This window comes from Fringilla coelebs (assembly GCF_963513975.1).
Source record: "Fringilla coelebs genome assembly, chromosome: 2".
Lineage (NCBI taxonomy): Eukaryota > Metazoa > Chordata > Aves > Passeriformes > Fringillidae > Fringilla > Fringilla coelebs.
In genome coordinates this window covers 70,755,764-70,774,958 of record NC_140029.1, presented here as the reverse complement: position 1 = coordinate 70,774,958, position 19,195 = coordinate 70,755,764, and the positions used below count along the sequence as shown (strand labels likewise).

Below are 19,195 nucleotides of genomic sequence, written 5' to 3'. Positions count from 1 at the left end.
AACACAACGAGAAGCCCTCTGGCCTTGAGTCGCCCACCACCTGTATATTTCCAAAACTGGATTAAAATTTCCAGAGGACTCTGCTAAAATCTCAGACTGGCATTGCATAGCACAAAATCCAATGTGAAGAATGTTTGTTCTCTGTATAGCCAATAGCAACATTTCCAAAGTTTTCTGCTATTTTAGAGCAGCCTGAAGCAATATCATGTTTTCACAGGAAAGGAAAAAAAATGTTCTCAAAAAAGGAACATTAATAACTTCTTTTTTAACTTTCTGGTTGGTTTTTATTGCAATTCCCAGACCAAAAAAACCACCGAACACCCAAAACCACAGCAACATTTTCTCTCATGTATTTTGCTTAGTATTTGTTGGAAGCTGAGATCTTTTCAGACTGCCTTCCCCGCTGAAAAGAAGCTGATTTCTTGCCATTGCTTCTTGATAGTTTGACTGATTCAGACCTCCCCTTAATCCTGCTACAGATGAGTGAGATAAGAGACATCCCCCCGGGGCCATGGGGATCTGCTCCAGGCCAGCATGAACTTCTCTATCTGCCCAGTATCTTCCCTCCCTGCATTGTGCTGTGCACAGCCATTAGGTTCTCCATCCTTTGGCACTCCTGACACCTAACTTTATGCGACCCTTCCCTCCTCCAGTCCCCATACACTAGATTCCTGACCCTTATTCTCCCTGCCTTTCCTCCCCCAGTTCCCCAGCCTGCTCCAAGCACTGCCATCTGCCCAGGCTTTACAGCTCTGAGGACACAAACAAGGAAGAAGGATTGGGAATTTTTTCTCCACAGGATGGTTCCCTTGACACAGTCATATTCCAGCTTTCTTACCCTGTTCCTCACACTCACTCTGTGGGGAGAATTGCAGCAGATGGAGGACGTCACCTAAAATAAAGCTTGTATGACAATTCAAATAGAGCAAAACAGGGTAGATGATGTGTTCATAGAATCATTTAGGTTGTAAAAGACCTTTAAGATCATTGAGTCCAACCAGTAATCTGGCACTGCCAAGTCTATCCTCAAACCATGTCCCCAAGTACCACATCTGCACATCTTTTAAATACCTTCAGGGATGGTGACTCAACAATCTATCTCCCTGGGCAACCTGTTCCAATGACTGACAACCCCTTCCAGAAAAATTTTTCCTAATATACAATCTGATCTGCCATGGCACAACTTGAGGCCGTTTCCTCTGGTCCTGTCATTGTTACCTGGGAGAAGAGAGAGGCCTACCCCTACCTGGCTACAAACTCCTTTCAGGCAGTTGTAGAGAGCTATAATGTCCCCCCTGAGCCTCTTTTTCCCCAGACTAAACAACCCCAGGTCCCTCAGCTCCAAGTGTGTACCAGGAATGTGCTAGGCAAGATATCACAGACCCTCAGCTCACCTTAGCCTCATGTCCTCTTCTTCTATCTGTGCCCTCAGGTGGCCTGGGGATACAGCAGGACCACAGGTCAGGGTGAAGGTCATCAGCCATAGGATCCCAAACAACCCAGGCTGAAAACACCCAAATTTTGGGCAGGTGGTAAGCAGCATGCAGCAGAGGCTGATGTCAGAGTCCATGAGATTCCCTTGGTCTGGACCAGAGGCTTCCCAGCATTATGCAGACTCAACCTCAGGCAGGGCAGGGAGCCAATCCAAACCTGTTCTGAGAGCCTTTGTTTCAGGATTTTTGCTTTTTGCAAAAGCCATGAAATATTTTTCAGGCAGGCAGCAGAACCCCTATGTCCCTAAAACTGCAGGAAGGTTGTTATGTGTGGCAAGGAAGACTATTAGACATGTGAATCTCTGCGTGACTGGATCTCTTGTGCCATGTGCTGGATTCTGCACCTGGGACAGAGCGACCCTGGGCACTCATACAGTCTGGGGAATGAGATGCTGGAAAGCAGTGCTATGGAACAGGACCGGGTCCTGGTCAATGACAAGTTGAACATGGGTCAGCAGTGCCCTGGCAGCCAGGAGGGCCACTGGGGGGCATCAGGCACAGCATGGCCAGCCAGGCAAGGGAGGGGACTGTCCTGCTCTGCTCCGGGGCGGCCTCACCTCCAGGGCTGGGGGCAGTTCTGGCTGCCACAATACAAGAAAGACATTAAACTGTTAGAGAACATCCAAAGGAGGTCAACAAGGATGGTGAAGGGTGTGGAGAAGCTGTGTGAGGCGCTGCTCTTCAGCCATCGGTCTGCTCAGCCTGGAGGAGACTGTGGGGAGAGCTCATTGCAGTTACAGCTTCCTCGTGAGGGGAAGAGAGGAGCGGGCACTGATCTCTTCTCTGTAGGGCCCGTGACAGGACCAGAGGCAATTGGCCTAAGTTGTGTCAGGGGAGGTTTAGGTTGGATATTAGAAATAGGTTCTTCACCCAGAGGGTGGTTGGGCACTTGGTGGTCACAGCACCAAGCCTGACAGAGTTCAAGGAGCACTTGGACAACGCCCTCAGGCCCATGGTGTGACTCTTGGGGACGGTGTTGTGTAGGGCCAGGAGCTGGACTCGATGAAGCCTGCGGGTCCCTTCCACCTCAGGACATGCTGTGACTCTGTGCGGGGCACGCAGCGACACGAAGCGCTCTGCCTGCGCCGCTCGGGGCCCGCAGCTCCCCCCGCGCCCCTCAGGCACCGCGCGCGCCCGCCCCACCGAGCACGCGCCGCCGCCGCCCCGCCCACCCGCGCGGTCACGTGCCCTGCGGCATGGCCGGCGCGCTGGGGGACGGTGGCGGGGAGGGGAGCGGAGGGAGCGGCGGGAGTGCGCTCCTCGTCCCTTCCTACATCTGCTCCTTCCCCGGCTGCGACGCCGCCTTCAACAAGGCCTGGCGGCTGTCCGCCCACCTCTGCCGGCACACGGGCGAGGTGAGCCGCGCCGGCTGGGAGGGAAGGAGGGGTCTGTGGGACCGAGGCGTGGGCGCCGCGCTGGGACCCCGCGGGGGACCGGGCAGGCCGCTTCACCTGCTCGGGAGTGCCACCACACCCCGGGCCGCGCGTTGTGGCCGGGCCGGGTGCGGCCGGGACATCCCGCTGACTGCGGGATGGCCGGGCCCCCGAGGGGGTGGGTTTGCCCCGGCGACAGCTCTTCTCTTTCAGAGGCCGTATGTCTGCGATTATGAAGGCTGCGGCAAAGGGTTCACGAGGGACTTCCACCGCGCCCGACACCTCCTCACGCACACCGGGGAAAAGCCGTTCGAGTAAGGCCCAAGTTTTTACTTCTTGAGCTGAAGTGCGGTTTTTCGTAAGGAAAGGAAGTTAAAACAGGGCAGTGGTAGAGAGCATGCATGCCTTTGGTGTCATGGGCACTGCCATAACAGTGGTGGGATCAAACCCCCTGTTCCGGCAGTGATCTTTAACAAATGCTTAAAGGAATGGCCAGATCTCCCCAAAAAATACATAATTAAAAGGCTAACTTAGTCTCTGGCTTTTAGTGTCTTCAAAGCAAACTTCTGTATTTGAGTTGTGAGTTTCAGTAATTCTTCTGTGTGTTGTTCTTGTACTGATGATTTCTGTATCTGCCTAGGGAACAAGTCACTGACAGCAGTAATAAAAACTGCAGTTCATTTTCAGGTGCACAACTGATGGGTGCAATGAAAAATTTGGAACAAAATCAAACATGAAGAAGCACATTGAGCGCAAGCATCAGAATCATCAAAAGCAATATGTGGTGAGTACCTTTGCACTATACAGTGGAGGCTAAACAAGCTCTTTCTTGTGTATATGGTGAAATACTTCACCTTGTTATTATGTGGTACTTGTATAAGTTCAAATACCATAACTGGGATTTCAGCAAAGACATGAACTGAACTGTCATTATTTGGCCTCTAATCATAACTTAATTTCCTCAATAGTGCGACTTTGAAGGCTGTAACAAGTCTTTCAAGAAGCATCAACAACTTAAAGTTCATCAGTGTCACCACACCAATGAACCTCCTTTCAAGTACGTGGATAATTTTAATACTGAACTTTAACACTTAAACACTGTAGATGAAAATAGGTGTATTTTCTCAGCCCTTTCATTGGTGTCGCAGTAAAAAAAAGAAATCAGTTTGTAGTCAGGGCTGCAGGTATATTTCTTGTACTAATCCTTTGCTCAGTGATCTGTTCTGAGCAACAACCTTGGTGCTCTGTAACTTCAGCATTCCAGCAGTTTTATAAACAAAACAACACAGCACTCCCCCATGCCCCAGTTTTTAATTCATAATTTGAAATACAGGCATAACAGCTTGCATAGTAATGAAAAATGCAGCTACCTTTATTTCCCAGTAAGAAGCAGTGACTTGGCTGACATTGAGTAGTAATGCCTAGAAGGAGGGGAGAGACTTGGACCCTAATCTTGGAAACTGTGCATTGCAGCTCCATTTGGGTAACACATGACTATAGATCTGCTAAAAGCAAAGTTTAGTCTTGTATTTCTTACAGGTGGGTCACACTTAACATGAGCGTTCATTCCATTTCAGGGAAGTGCACTACTATGGGTTGATGACAGCCAAAAATGTTAGTGCTCTGCTGGTTCTGCACAAACCACTTAAACCTTCCACTTTCTGTTCTTCTATGTTTGAAGAGCCTGCTGTGTAGAAATTATACAAGGCTTGACTTTTCAGCTAAAGCTCAACTTGCTGTATATTTGGAAATCATACTATAGTTCTAACTCTCAAAGTCTTCCAAGTCTATTGAAAAGCTATTAGAGAATTTACTTTTACAAGGTGGGGACATGCACACAAATCTGTAGGCGAAGGGAAACTTGGATTATTTTGTTAATCTTACTTGTTCTTGACTTAGCAAAAAATACATAGTTAGGGTGAAAGAAATGAAACTACTGCTATTTTGTACCTAGATGTAATAAAGAAGGATGTGGAAAGTGTTTCTCTACTCCAAGTCGACTAAAGCGGCATGAAAAGATACATGAAGGTAAAACTGTTTTTTTCTTTTTATAAGGTTATGTTTCAGCAAAGGAAAAAGAACTGCTTTTAGTGCAGAGTATGCATGGATGCATGATAGTCTGAAAGTGTTCTGGGCCTAGTGATCCAGACAAGACAAGAACACCCATTTTGAATGGTAAAGTGGGATATAACTACAGGGCATTGCAGTATTCAGTTATGTGTGTTGGTTGCAGTCTGAGCAGAGCTCAAGATTCCTTCAGTTATTTCTTCTCCTGAGGTGCTTCCTTGCAAATAATCTATCTTTTGGAGATGGCTGGTAGTAAAGGCACTAGCCAGACGTCCAGAGCTTAGGATCAGTTGCTAGTTCTGCCACAAATTTCCTATGGAGCCTTGGCAGAACCATGTGTATTTTTAGTTATTAGTGAACCTATGTGAGAGGCTTTTAAGTGAAATCATCATAATGTGGCCAGGTATGTTAGAGCTAATCCTGCTGCCCTCCTATCCATTCTTTCACTGACAGAAAACCAGCTTTCCAGTGATAGGAAAAAACCAAAACCAAACCAAATAAGCCCATCAGACTAGAAAGAGTACCCAGAAGGCTGTGATTTATGCTGTGATTTGTACTGTGATTCCCTTTTTTTAAGACAAGGACTTGTTCGTAGGTTTTTGAGCATTCCAGTCCTGGGATTTAAATAGTGTTGACTTTCTGTGGTTCCTGCCTGATAGAATGGTAGAATCTCTTTAGACTCTGGAATACTACTGTATGGTATTTCTTTTTAATATGCAGGACAAATATTTATATAAAATATATATTACTAGTTATTTTCGTCTATTTGAGAGAAAGTGTATGGCTGGGAGGAAGTAGCTTTACTGAAGCAAGGAGAGAAGTTTCACAAAATCATTTAGGTCAGAAAGGATCTCTGGAGGTCACCTGGTCCAGCTCCCTGCTCAAGGTGGGGCCAGTTAGACCAGGTTGTTGAGGACTACATCTAGTGGTGTTGAATGGTTCCAGGGCTAGGGCTTCCACAGCCTCTCTGGACAACTGGTCGGTGATACAAGGTTTCTTCCTTTAAACTGTTAGGATTTTCTCTTGTTTTAATTTGTGTTGATTGTTTATTGTCTTATCCCATTCCTCTGCAGTATGGGAAGAGACAAGGAATAGCTGGCTTTTGATTTTCAAACGCAGGAAGTGGAGTTCCCCCTTGTAAAACTGGACTGTTTGCCAGACCCTCTGTGATTGTAAACATTTGTTCCATCCAACAGGCTATGCATGCAAGAAGGAAAACTGCTCATATATTGGAAAAACTTGGACAGAGCTTCTGAAACACAATAAAGTCAGTCATGCAGGTAAACTCCAAATGCATTAGTAAACTTATGATACAAATAGGAAACCAACTGCTAATCTGTAGTCCTTGCTGTACTCATTTCATCACCTTGTAAGCGTGTTAGTAGACAAACTTGTCTACTAACTTTATTGGTAAAGTGGCTGTCACTCCAGCTAGACCTTTGATGAAAATGCTGCTCAGTATACTAACTTAGGTTTGTGATTCAGCTAACAGAAAACTGTGTTATGTAGGATTTCAGATCTGGATAATTCATACTGCATTATCCTCCTGAAGTCTCTTACGTTCCTTGCATTCTGTGTTGATTTTAGGATTGTTCTAATAGACCACTAGGGTTTGATTCTGAGCTGCTGTAAGAAGTTGTTTATTTATACTCTGTTTTTCTTTCCCCCACTTAGAGCCAATAGTCTGCAGTGAATGTAACAAAACTTTTAAGCGGAAGGATTACCTCAAGCAGCATCAAAAGACACATGCTGTGGAGAGGGAAGTCTGGCGCTGCCCCAGAGAAGGATGTGGAAGAACGTACACAACTTTATTTAACCTTCAAAGCCATATCCTCTCTTTTCATGAGGAGAAAAAACCATTCTCTTGTGATTATCCAGGCTGTGGAAAAGTGTTTGCAATGAAGGTATGTGGTTTTTTACTAGTCTGATCTGAATCCCATTATTTAAAATTATAAACTTAACTTTTTTTTCCCTCCTGCTTTTTGTAACTGTAGCAGAGCCTAGCAAGACATGCAGTTGTACACGATCCTGAAAAGAGAAAGCTGAACTTGAAAGTAAGTTACGCTCTTGGAAAAAGTGTTCTCACCCCAACCCTGTCAATGCAGAGGAAGATAAACTTTACCAGTTTTATAATGTGACTTCAAGCAGGAAAATGGGTCAAATATGTAGGTAGTTTGTGAGATTCTTAATTTATGAAGCTCCTTTAGCTAATGCAGTCCTGGCCTCTACTTTGATTTATTTTTTCCCCCACCACAACAGTAGTCTTTGCTCCACAGATCTGTAAAGTTTACTAATTCTGGATTCATTTCTGCCAGGCAAAGCGTTCTCGTCCCAAGAGGAGCTTAGCCTCTCGTCTCAGTGGCTACATTCCTCCTAAAAAGCAGCCAGGAAAGGATGAAGTTGTGATGGAAAGCACGACCGCAGATAAGCCTGTGGAAAATGGAATACCAGCTGTTGAAATTCGGACTCTCTAGCAAAGGTTAACCTCGACAGTGTTCTTCATGGAATGACCAATGCAAAGCTCAACAATAACTAGATAGAGTTAATTTTTTTTAAATTTTATTTTTAAATAAATATATATTGTTTACACCGCTTGCATGTCACTGATGCAACTCATTTGACTTCAGATCTTCGTTTTCATCTTTCTTTACTGTATTGTTTTTCTTGATTTCCATCTTATGGTGTTCTTTCAACTCTTTGTCAGACATGTGCCGGAAAACACAGGTACTCACTCCTTCTCTAGCAACTTTTGGCTTGGAAAGGTAAGTTGCTTTCTCAGACACAGTCTCCAAAATTTGATCAAAAAGCATGAACTAAAAAGGAGGAGAAAAATGGAACCAAATGAATGAACAGATACAGGTAGAAAAATATTTCAAGCTGCTCTGTAATAACATGATCAGCTTAGTTTAGCTATTAGCTGAACCAGGCTAGTTGCTAGTCCTAGTCTGAGCACTTCACCTTGTCCTTTCCTAACTGTTCTTTACTTGTAAGCATGTTTAGGCAAATCACTAGAGGGGATTCAGCCATTTCCTAACATTTAGGCTGCACTGCTGACTCAGTGTTTTGCCCTTTAAGGGTGTCTATTAGAGTGGTCTGCATTTGACTCCTCTCCACCCTCCTCTTCCTCTAGATTCAGATATATTATTATATGAGGCTTTTTTCTTAAGGGGTAGTATTTTTCTAAGGTTAGCAGGACCTGGTAGTATTGAACTGAGTAACAGTGCATTCATGTAACACACTGAATTCCTAACCTCATTATTAAGCCTTCAAGGACAATGTAAATCAGGACTATGTCACAAAATGTTCTGTTCCCTCCCATCATCAGTTCTTCCTATTACTCCCTCCCTGTGAATTTTCCTTCCTATAAGAAGTTGTGTTCTTTTTGGATGAAAAACTATGATGATTTTCCCCAGCAATTTAGTTGAGACAATCATCAAGAACACCTAATTCACTACGAGAAAAAATTAAGTCATACACAGAATATTTATAAAAAATCAATTTTTGTGAATGACAGTGAAGTCTCAAGGCCCTGCAATTATACTGGGAAGTCACCAGCAGCTGCTTAACATTTTTAACAATGTTCACTTTGCTAGTCTTGGAACACCATTCCAATAGTTTTTCATGTAGGAATGGACAACTAACTTTAGCCAAAGTTGCATAAATGCAGCTCCAGAAGAACGGTTGGTGAAATAATGCAGCTAAAATACACTTTTTTTTTTTTTAACTGCACTCTTAAAGTTTTCAGAGTGGGTGAGCTGGCTAAAGCTGCAGATCAGAAAATTTCACTGGCCCAAATAATAGGGTGGTGCTGCATAGTAGGAGCTGCTTAGACTCTGCTGTCCAAGCCAGTACTGCAGCTGGATTCTTAAGGAAGCCTGGTATTTGAACTGTCTCTCTGGGACTATTCTTCACCAGTGCTTGAAGAGGAGCAGCTTAAGGCAGGCAACCACTACTTGCATGGGACCTAGAGCTCCACTGAGTTACTAAAAATTGTGGCAGTACCCAATAAGGAAGGTCAATACAGCTGCAGCTGTTTAATGCCATTGACTGGTCCAACTCCCAGGAGTGCACTTACCATGTCTGTACTGCTGCCTTTGGCTTGCCGGATGGTAACTTTAACATGGTGTTTCTTTTCAATCCACTGTGCTATCTGTTTAGTCTTGGTCTCTAAGTCGTTCTTGGCAATAGCTGAAGAAAAGGATAACTCCTTCTGCACCACCCCTGTTTAAAACAGAGCTGAAAGTCTGTTGGCTTAACATTTGACAAACCTGTACTAGTTGCTCTCTTTTATCAGCTTATGGTGCTTTATCTGCTTGACTCCCTCCTCCCACACTCCTTTCTCAGAGCATCCTGATCTCATTGTCTCAGCATGCACCACTCTCACCTGAGAGGGCGGCAACTTGATACTCTCACACTCACTGCCACAAATGGGAGACTGCATGTTTGAGACACACAGGGAAAATCTCTTCAGGGTCAGAAGGCTTAAGGTATTTTTAATTACATTCTTGTTCATATGATCCACAATGTAGGTCTAACAAACAGGTAAGCACTGGATCTGGAATTAAGGACTTAGTGTGCAAATTCCTGTGTTCTGCATGTAGGACCGCTGAAGGTAAAAGTGCTGACAGACAGCTCTTCATCTGAACCCCATTTTATTGAATGGTGAAGTGTAATATTCAACTGGAAGCACAACAATGCCTAGAATATATTTGAACAATCTACTGTCTCTTCATCCTTCAAGTATCTCTAAAGCAGCTACCATCTGAATAATATTTCTGTGGTTTCTGGAACAGAGCAACTCACTACAATAATGCTCTCCTCTAAAATCAGAACTCTACCCAAAGCACAGCTATCTTCGTTAGCCTGAGGATATGAGAGGATACAAGGTCACATGCTTGTTCTAAAACCTCTTTGCCAAACTCAGTTTGTTAAACTGGTGGAGCAGGTGGTCTTAAGAAAAAAAAAAAACCAAACTGAAAAGTGTTAAATACTGAAAAAGTTCTCTTACTCTGTACAAGAAACGGCTCCAGACTTTGTCTTCCCAGCAGCAAATGAGGAAGAGAGTGTTTCATGACTATTGGTGACAAACTATATAATTATATAGGTGTATCTGCTCCTTAGTTTGTCAAAACTGCCTGTCACTCTATGCCTTAGTAAAAGAACAGAAATTCAGTGAGTCTCATGGAACCAGTGCCTAGTTATATTCACTCACATAAAGATATTTTTTTAACAAGTCAGCAGATGCCAAAATAGCAAATCCTGAGAGGGCAATAGAAGGCTCTGTGGAAGACTGGACTAATCCAAAATTTTATTTTCACCACTGCAAATCCTTAATAGTGTGGACTGCAGTGACATTGCTTTGGATTTACACAAATACAAGTAAGAGGATTTCATCTGTTGAAACCACTTTTAATGCAGCATTTTTCAAAGTCCTCAGTGTTGTAGTGTTTACAGTGCACATACCTGGCTTTGGATTTGCTTTTTTCTTCTCTGCACGTTTAAGCTGTTCTTCATGAATCTGCTGCCCACTCATTAGTCTGTAAACTGGAGGTTCTACGTTCTCACGAAGCAGAACCAGCTTCAGGCCATGCTGATCCATAAGTCTGAGTGCCTCTGCTCGGTGCATGTTTCCTAAGCTCTCCCCATCCTGGCTGATTACATGCAAAATACGATAGGGAATTCTTCGCCCAGCGCTTCCAAATGCTGCTTTACTTTTTGGTTGTGTGCGAGATTTTTCATCTGTACAATATAGTTGAGTAAGCCCCAACACAGCTGACTTCCTAGGGTCTGGTACCACTATCCAGAATGGAGAAAAGAGCCACTTTTGTGCTGTCTGTGGCAGAAGAGTACCAAAGAACCTTTTTGCATATCTGCTCTCATTTCTAGTCGCTTGACATAAATATTTCATTGTGCACAAGGCAGTCATTCTGAGGAAGAAGAAAAAACAAATTACCCCATCAGTCAAATTCTTCTAGTTATATTAGAAAGACTTGACTCCAGTTCAGTAAATCCTAGTGTTTGTAACTACTCTTTTAAAATGATACATGGTGCTACTATATGGAATCATCAATCAACAGTCATTTTACAGTAACAAAGGGATTTAACCCAGAGAGAAAATCTGACAAATGAGCAAAACGTATGAGTTTATGTTACCTTCTGTATCTAAAAATCTGAGCCTGAACTCCTTTAAAGAATCCAGTACTTCTAGTTCCTTTCTCCTCACTTTCAAATTTTAATCTAGGCATCTATCCTGACATGGTACTTACGAAGCTATAAACTTTCAAATGTGCTTCCAAATACACCCATGCTTGAAGACTACTGAAACTCATCTTTGAGACATTTCTTCCATTGGATTTTTTTTCCCATTCTTCCCCAGGTCATGAAATCCCCCCGGCAATTTTGCTGCAGCTCCCCATTATTTGAATTTTATTCAGACCTTCAGAAATCATCCATTTTCTAACAGCTGCAAAAAACTTTGGAAATAAAGAGCAAACTGTGAGTATTTTCTGCAATGTTCCTATTTTATGTTTAAAAGGGAGCAATTACAGGATGATGCAGGAAACCAAACATGTGTCAAACCAGAGGAGTTGGCAAGAGTGAGACCTCCTTTGCCCAGGAGGGAATGTGACTCTGCTCCATAAATACATGCAGCAATACACATATATATACACACATACGTGACATGGTGTAAACATGCATCCATGTGCATACATACATATGGAAAAGGTGTAAACCATCAGCAAAGATAAAAAGCTACTTATAATTCTAAGCAGTGTTGGCACAGGAATAAGTAAAATGCCTTGCCTGTGAATAAACTTAGTCTGAAAAGGGGACAGTCTGGAGCCTAGGATGGATATCATACCTCAACAGTAGGGAAAAAATCCACGCAAACTGCTTGAAGAAGCAGCCAGAGGAGTTCATGAACAGGGCAGTCTGATAACAGCTGTGTGCCACCTAGATCCAGAACTCAAGCTAGCCACAGGGCACAGAAGAGAAGTAACATGACTTCCACAACAACCTAAAACTAGCTGGTAGATCTACCTTCCCTTCCTACCCTGGGCTCTGCCTCTGCCCAGTCCAGACCCCTATAAAAACAGCTTTTTGTCTGGCTGTGACAACAGCCCTATGACTGAACACCCACTCCCAACACCCAAATATCTTTCTACATCATAAGTGCAGCCACAAAAAAGCCATGATGTCCTTTTTTTTTTTAATGGTCTCACAAAGCAGCTCTGATCATGCACTGCAGACTTTATCCACAACCTGGGCATCACTGCTCCATCCTGAATGATATAATTAAATTCATCTTCCATTCAGAGGAGCCTGCCTTGACTTTGAGAGCTACTTATTTATAATATTAAGTACCAGTATCTCAGCAATGGAACAGCAGTTGTTTTAAGGAAATTATGACCTTGCTCTGCTAAGCACATGGTGTTGTTGGTATCCTCCTTCATTCTCTGACACTACTTAAATCTAATAAATCTAGCCTTAGCTGTCTGAAAGAAAACTCTTTTTTTATGGAAGGGTTTTTCTTTGCCAAACACGGCAAAGACACGTGTGTTTCGCCTTGTGCGTTTCGCTCATCCTTGTGCTGGCAAGGCCGCCTGAGTGCGCTGGGCGGGAGCTCTAAGGAGAGGGCAGCTCCGGGCACACTGGGAGCCGCGGGAGCCGCCGCGCTTCCCATGCCGGCCGTCACGGGAGGGGGGCGGAATCCCGCGGCAGGAGACCTGCTTCCCGTGGGTGTCCCTCCTGTAAACAGGGAAGAAGGGCAGTACGTGGGCGTGCGACCGTGCCCTGTCGTGTCCGCCTTCCCAGCTCTGCATGTTGCCGAGGCCATGCGTGTGCCCGTGGCTCCCTGTGACCCTCTCTTACCTGCCGGCCGGGCCGGGCCGAGTCGAGCCAAGCCGAAGAGCCGGCCCCGGCCCGCCGAAGCAGCCGAGGGACCGGCCCGAGCCGCCGGGAAGTTGCGGCACGCCCCGCCTCTCCCCTTTCCTTTTCCTCCTGCTCCTCCTTTTCCTCTTCCTCCTCACCCGCCTCCGCCTCCTGCCCCGCCCCGCGCGTGGCCGTGGGCGCGAGCGCGCTTCCGCCGGTGCGCGCCCGCGTGAGCGCGCGTGGTGGGAGCGGCCGCGCGAGCGGGGTCCGTGTGTCCCTGTGTCCCTGCGTCCCTGCGTGCTCCCGCATTTCCAGGCCGACACGCGTGGCGTTCCCGGTTCTGTGCGCGCGGTTGTTGTTCGCCTGCGTGGCTCTGTGGATTCCCGCTGTGCCTTTGCTGCGCTGCCGTGGGTGTGAGGGCCGCAGCTGGGCCAGGGTCTGCCCTGTGCCCTGGGGCCATCCCTGCGGGGCCGTTTGGTGCTGCCAGCGGGGATTGTGTGGGTGCTGAGCGCTTTGTGTGTGTGTTGAGGCATAGAATCATAGAATTTGGGTTTGGGTTGGAAAGGATTTTTAAAGCTCATCTGCTCTAATCCCTCTGCAATAAGCAGGAGAGCAGGAACGTCTTCAACTCTATCAGGTTGTTCAGAGCCCTGTGTGTCCTGTCCTTGAGTGTTTCCTGGTATGAGGCATCCACCATCCATCCCTCTGAGCAACCTGTGACAATGTTTCATCACCTTCCCTGTAAAAAATTCTTCCTTACCTCTAGTCTAGATCTACCCTCTCTTAGTTTAAAACATAACCCGTTGTGTCACTATAGGCCCTGCCAGAAAGTGCGTTCCCATGTTTCTTACAGGCCCCCTTTAGGCACGGGAAGGCTGCTGGGAGGTTTCCCCGCAGCCTCCTCCAGACGGAGCTGCCCCACTTCTGTCTCCATAGGAGAGGCGCTCCAGCCCTCAGAGCGTCTTCGTGTCCCTGCTCTGGACTCGCTCCGGCAGGTCCGTGTCCTTCCCGAGCTGGTGACCCCGGAGCGGGATGCAGCCCAGCGCCGGGCTGTGTAACACAGCCGTACCCGTGTCCCTGTCCCCATCACGGGCTGCGGGCCGGGCTCCGTGTGCGGGGTGCGGGCAGCGCACGGCACAGCCGAGGCTGCAGGGGTCAGCAGCGTGTGCGCCTCTGCAGCGGCGTGAGTCAGACCGAAGGCGTCTCGGGTGCTTGGATTTGTTACCTTCTTTGGTAGGAGAGGCTCTGCCTCGGGTTTGCGAGCTCCTCTGGCCAATTTGGAGACAGAAACCTTTGAAAGAGAAGCTGAAATTCATGTGCAAGCGTCGTGTCCCCAGCTGTAAGGAACACGCTGAGCATCAGCCGCTGAGCAGCGCTGGAGTTTGCTGAGGACCTCTCTCCGGAGCACAGGGGTTCGTGCCTGTTGAGGGATGCTGTTTAGCCACCCGGGCAGGAGCTGGAGCAAGACTCAGACTGAACGTGTACTTTAGTACAAAATGAAACTATGGGAAGCAGCTGTCCTTCCTGCCTAAAAATAATCAGAACTTTTTATCTTATATGCTTTAGGCCACAGCTAAGTGACCTTTCTTTCCTCTCCCCCTCTTCTGTCCAGGCAGAAGAAATGCAATGAAAACCTGACCTTTCTGGTTTTGGGTTGAAAGCTTTCTGTTCTTAACTATGGTCTTAGAATGGTTTAGTTTCATGTGCTTGCTGTTTTTATTTTGTCATTGTGGTATAGACATATAAAAAAAGGTCTGTCATTGCTTTATGCTCTCCATCTTCACCGAGGACATCATGTGGTAATTGTGTGCAAACCCAGAAAATTTCACTAAATCAGTTCACAATATGAAGTTCATTCATATCACCTTATCCTCATTAAAAGTCCTCGCTGGCACTAATGAATTTGGAAAAATGCCAGTTATGGAATTAGCCAAGTAGATGGTGAGCTGTGTTAAGACCCTGAATGACAACTGTAGCTTCTCCTATTATATGCGAATAGAGCCGAATTTTTCCATCCTGCTCTTTAGTGCTTTTTTTTAAATTTCACTCAGGCTTTATGCCTTTAGAGTTGTAAGCTCTTTGGGAGCAGGGATTACCGTCGCATCAGTAGAATGCCTAAGAAAGCTGGATCTCAGTTTGATGCTATTGAAACATAAATTATTGAAATTCTACAGTATTCAGTTGTGGAGAGTGAAATATTCCACAATAAGAAAAGGCGAAACAAAAAAGATTTTTACTGCTCCTTTCATGGTCTGGAAATCAAGTGTGGAATTTGAATAAGCATGAAGGGAAATTTTGGCAGAGCTGAGGCCTGGAGAGATATTTTTTCATCATCAGCTCTGCAATATGCATTAGAAGAGAGTGTGTCAGCAGCCCCCTTGCAGTTAGTGACTATTGCCACTCCGAGAGCCATCCCCACAAGACAGGTAATTTTCAGCAGTGCTAGTAGCAGCAATAAAGCTAATAATCCTCTTCACTAGTGATAAAAACTACCTGCATAGAAGCAAGGTACTTCAGAGCATACACCTCACATTCCTTCTCTCTTCCTGTTGTTTAATTCTGTTAAGTTTAAACCTGATGCTTGTTTTACTTCATGCCTTTCTAATTAAATATAGTGTGCCAAGAAATAGTGCAGCCTTCTAATGGAGTTTGTCCTCAATTAATGTGATCTTTCTGGGAGTTCATTATACTCTTTCTCCTTATTCTTTGTCTCATGTCTGTTTACACTGTAATTGTCCTGGGGCCCTGTTTTTATATGTGCCTGCCACAGTGAGACTGCAGTCTTAATTATTTGAAGGACACTATCTTAGTAAGTGCAGTTAATAATAACTTTCTTCCTTCTACTTTGCCTGATGCACATCATCTTCTGCCCACCCTTGACAGCACACTAAGTCATTTATTTGCTTTTTAATTCCTTAATCTTCATCTGCCTTTTTCTCCCCTCTTTTTTAAAAATTGACATTTACTTACAAAGTTGTTGTTTTCACTTTGTTATTTTTTGTGCCATATTAAGACCTGTTCTGCTAGACCTTGTGCCAAACTGTAGACATTTCATTCCCCAGCTAATTTTAAATGCAAATTTATGAGAAGGGGAAAGGATGGGTGGATGGAGAGATTTCTAGTCCTCGTACATAAGCAGTGCAGGGATTTGCTAGTGTGGATGTTATTAATGTTAGTAAGTAATTAGTAACATTAATAAGCAATTAAGCAAGTAATTATTGTAAGGCTCAAGATGCTACTGAAAAACTTCCTCCACATTAACAGCTGATCTCTGGGGGATGGTTTCAATATTCCCTGAGGATGCTGGAAACTGGTTCCAATCCTTCTGTGTTTTGAGGTTGATTTCAAAATCAAAGAATCACAGAATCATCCAAGTTGGAAGAGACCTTCAAGATCATCTAGTTTAGCCATCAACCCAGCACCAGCATAGTCCTCACTTAAAATCTCCCCCCAAAGCTGTTCATTATGGGTACAGGGAGCAGTTTGTAATGCCCAGCAGAGAGTGAGGATGCCCTTAGCTGGATGAGAGTGTGTTCACCTGGAGGCCTGAGGCTATGGTTTACTGTCATTCAGACTTCATCACTCATTTTGTGGGAGCAGAAAGCAAGCTGCTGAAGTGCCCTACACCTGCAAGGAGCTCTTACCTGCTGGCTCTGGGTGAAGGACTGGTCTTCCCTTGGTCCATGGTGAATGTCTTGCTGCTTCCTAAACTGGAGCTGTGCATACGATATCTGGTAAAAAAAAAATTCAAGTGCCAAACGAGATCATCAGGAGTTTATTACTGATATTTTTGGGTTTAGGCAATGCCTGGGACCCTTGGACATGGAGCAGTAGCAGTGGGTGGGACAGCAGTTTTTTCACTCTTATTACTAAATCTGTGATTAGTCTCCTGCACACTTGTGCTTACAAAAGTACTGAGCATCTGAAGGGCTGCTTACTCTGTGCACCTCTGTTTTCCTGATTTTTTCTGTGTAATTCCCTCCTTCACAGGGTGTTTCAGCAGGGAAGCTTTGGGGAAGATTTGGAGAGAGTCTCTACTCCTCCCTACTCCTTAGTCCTGCTGGCAGCTGGCATGGCCCCCCTCCACCTTCCTGCTGGTTATGGTCATGGCTGTATGTTCCTGCAGACCCCTGGATCAGAGAGGGGCCGTAGCCTCCCCTGTACACTCCTTAGTGTTCCTTTTCCCGTTAGTGTTTATGAAAGACTTTCACACATAACTCAGATGAAAAACTCCCTTGTGCTGAGCTGAGCATTGCCATATGGCAGAGAACACGTCAGAGTAAACATGTATTTAAAGGACACAGAAATTCTGCGTGTGTAGTAGGTCCAGATTTCTGGATCTGCAGTAGCTCATTTACTCCTTTTCCATCCACAGCTTTTGAAAGTTGCTTCCTACACAAACTTCTCTATTTTTACTCTAGCAAGAGACAGCAAAAAATTAAAGCAAACCCCAAAATTTTGTTGTAGCAAGTGGTAAGTGATCACTGCTAACTGACGTCCTGCACAGAATATACAAATATAGTTGAAGCAGATAAAGTTTTGTTTGATTTCTGAAATCTACCCCTGTTGTGGGAATTAAAACAGATCTTTTGAAGATGCATACTCGGCCATTAAATTGCTTGGGCTGAATTACCGAATCCAGGCAAAGAACCAATTTTTCTCCCTGAAAAGCAAGGCTGACTGAATTTGTTAAAATGTTAATCATAGAGCAAGCCTGTGGGTCCCTGGGGTGAGATGCAATTAGAGTTAAAAGTTCACAGTATAGAAAGTTTTTTAACTGTCTAGTTTTACATCTTGACTGTAGGGAGAGGAGTTTTCACTGTACATTGAAGACATTGTTCTACAGCCTTTGCAAGTTGTTGGGTTCAGCTGCGAAGATTTTAAAAGCTGCTTTTGTTGGCAGCCTAGGACACATCCGTGACCTTATTAAAGTGGAAGTGAAAGCTCTCTTCTTTTTTTTTCCTTTTTTTTCTTTCTTTTTTTTTTTTTGCAACAGTAAATCTACTAATTTTACAGTCAGTTGAACAGCAATAGATTAATTTGTTTAAAGTCTGCATTCACAAAGAAAATGTGAACTTCGCTGCCTTGAATACCCGAAACTACAGTGCGATATTTAAAGGGTAGAAACTATTACAACTTGCCCTAGAATGGTCCAAGCAGTTCCCTGTCACCTGCTTCTCAGCACAGGTGCTGACCTCCCCGTCTATTCTATCCCTCCTGACAGACTAGCAGCCAGGCTGGGGCTTTGTGTGCAACAGAGAGCGCTTTTCCAATGACTGGGCCAGTTTTCTTCAGCAACCACAGGAAGCAGAATAAAGAAAAGGTTAAGGGCCACCGCAAGGGTCAGAAAGGGTTAAATTTAGTTAACATCAGAGGTTATAGCTTTTAACAAGAGCATGAAGGAAACTTATTCGAAGATGCAATTTGTTTCTTCTTTGTCAACCATTATTTTTTTTTACTCTATTGATAGTGACAGCTTAACAAAGTTTTTATATGCCAGGGTTTTCATCCTTTAGAGGATAAAGAACTGTGATGCAAAAAAGAGATGCAGGTGGAAGACTTTATAAAGCCTCCATGATTTTCAAATTGAGGGTTGAAAGTAGGCTCCCTGCGTGGCTAAGTCAAAAATAATTTGTAAATGTTAAAAAAAATACACATTACGGACAGAGGAACTGCCTTTTTTTTTCCTCTCTCCAGTATAGCTTGCCAAGAGTGGTGTTTTATCAGAAGCCTTACAATCTGCCTGATTTCATTTGTATTTTTTCCCAAGGTAATCTTATTTTCTTTTTTATCGCCCTCTAAAGATGATCAAAGTCAAATGCCTTTAACAACAGTCTTCATCATCTCCCTTCAAGATATTTTGGTCTATAATGTACAGTGCTGGGGTTTTTGTGGTTTTCTTCTCCCAGTTTAGTGAAGAAGCAGAAACTAGAAAATGCATTCAGTGTAGCGCAGTGTTAGGTTCTCAGTTAAATTCTTGGAATGCAAAATGAGGAAAGTTTAAGTCTTTCTGAAAATTACTGAAGAAAAGTAATTTTTAAAAGGTTCAGTAGCATTTTTCACACTTTTGTACAGATCATCTTCTTCCAATTATTTATTTATCAAAATTAATAAAACCACTATTTTTTTGTTATTTTATCCTGATACAAAGCAAAGAACTGAAATCAAAATTTAATTAAGTCTGATAATAATTTATAAGTAAAACAATGCATTTGGGTAGGTTTTTTTTCTTTTTAATGTGTTTTCTTCAAGGGGAAAAAAAAAGCTTATGTGATCATCCTGTCTCCCTATCCATCTGTCTCTCTGCAAGTTCCCTCAGCAGTTTTAATTGCTTGGACATTTCAACCCAGTTTGGCAAAGAAATAGGAGCCTCAAAGATACTGTACATTT

At 44.3% G+C, this 19,195-nt stretch overlaps 2 protein-coding genes across 4 annotated transcripts; one reads left to right on the top strand and one right to left on the bottom strand.

Moving 5' to 3' along the window:
* Positions 1-2,689: 2,689 nt before the first annotated feature.
* Positions 2,690-7,527, top strand: GTF3A (general transcription factor IIIA; the record flags this gene model as incomplete). The annotated part of the gene is made up of 9 exons (XM_084227081.1): positions 2,690-2,848; positions 3,080-3,180; positions 3,554-3,650; positions 3,835-3,923; positions 4,821-4,894; positions 6,130-6,213; positions 6,608-6,837; positions 6,928-6,987; positions 7,249-7,527. 9 exons carry the CDS (start codon positions 2,690-2,692, stop codon positions 7,405-7,407), a joined length of 1,053 nt encoding a protein of 350 aa, XP_084083207.1. The 3' UTR covers positions 7,408-7,527.
* Positions 7,476-12,926, bottom strand: MTIF3 (mitochondrial translational initiation factor 3). Of its 3 annotated transcripts, none has more exons than XM_084227082.1 (5): positions 12,806-12,916; positions 11,796-11,887; positions 10,397-10,860; positions 9,009-9,154; positions 7,476-7,746 (listed from the first exon to the last, which is right to left on the bottom strand). In XM_084227082.1, exons 2-5 carry the CDS (start codon positions 11,852-11,854, stop codon positions 7,534-7,536), a joined length of 882 nt encoding a protein of 293 aa, XP_084083208.1. In that variant the 5' UTR covers positions 11,855-11,887; positions 12,806-12,916; the 3' UTR covers positions 7,476-7,533. The 3 variants fall into 3 exon arrangements, with proteins under 3 accessions (XP_084083208.1, XP_084083210.1, XP_084083209.1); XM_084227084.1 differs by lacking the exon at positions 11,796-11,887 and adding an exon at positions 11,200-11,406 and having other exon boundaries at positions 12,806-12,910; XM_084227083.1 differs by lacking the exon at positions 11,796-11,887 and having other exon boundaries at positions 12,806-12,926.
* Positions 12,927-19,195: the final 6,269 nt, after the last annotated feature.

What these genes read in the sequence shown, in the direction of transcription:
- MTIF3 (XM_084227082.1), bottom strand. Translation starts at nt 11,854, where the DNA reads ATGAACTCCTCTGGCTGCTTCTTCAAGCAGTTTGCGTGGATTTTTTCC. An exon ending in ATTTTTTCCCTACTGTTGAG is followed by an intron (nt 10,861 to 11,795) that starts GTATGATATCCA and finishes CTTCTTCCTCAG; the next exon opens with AATGACTGCCTTGTGCACAA. An exon ending in AAGGCAGCAGTACAGACATG is followed by an intron (nt 7,747 to 9,008) that starts GTAAGTGCACTC and finishes CCTCCTTTTTAG; the next exon opens with TTCATGCTTTTTGATCAAAT.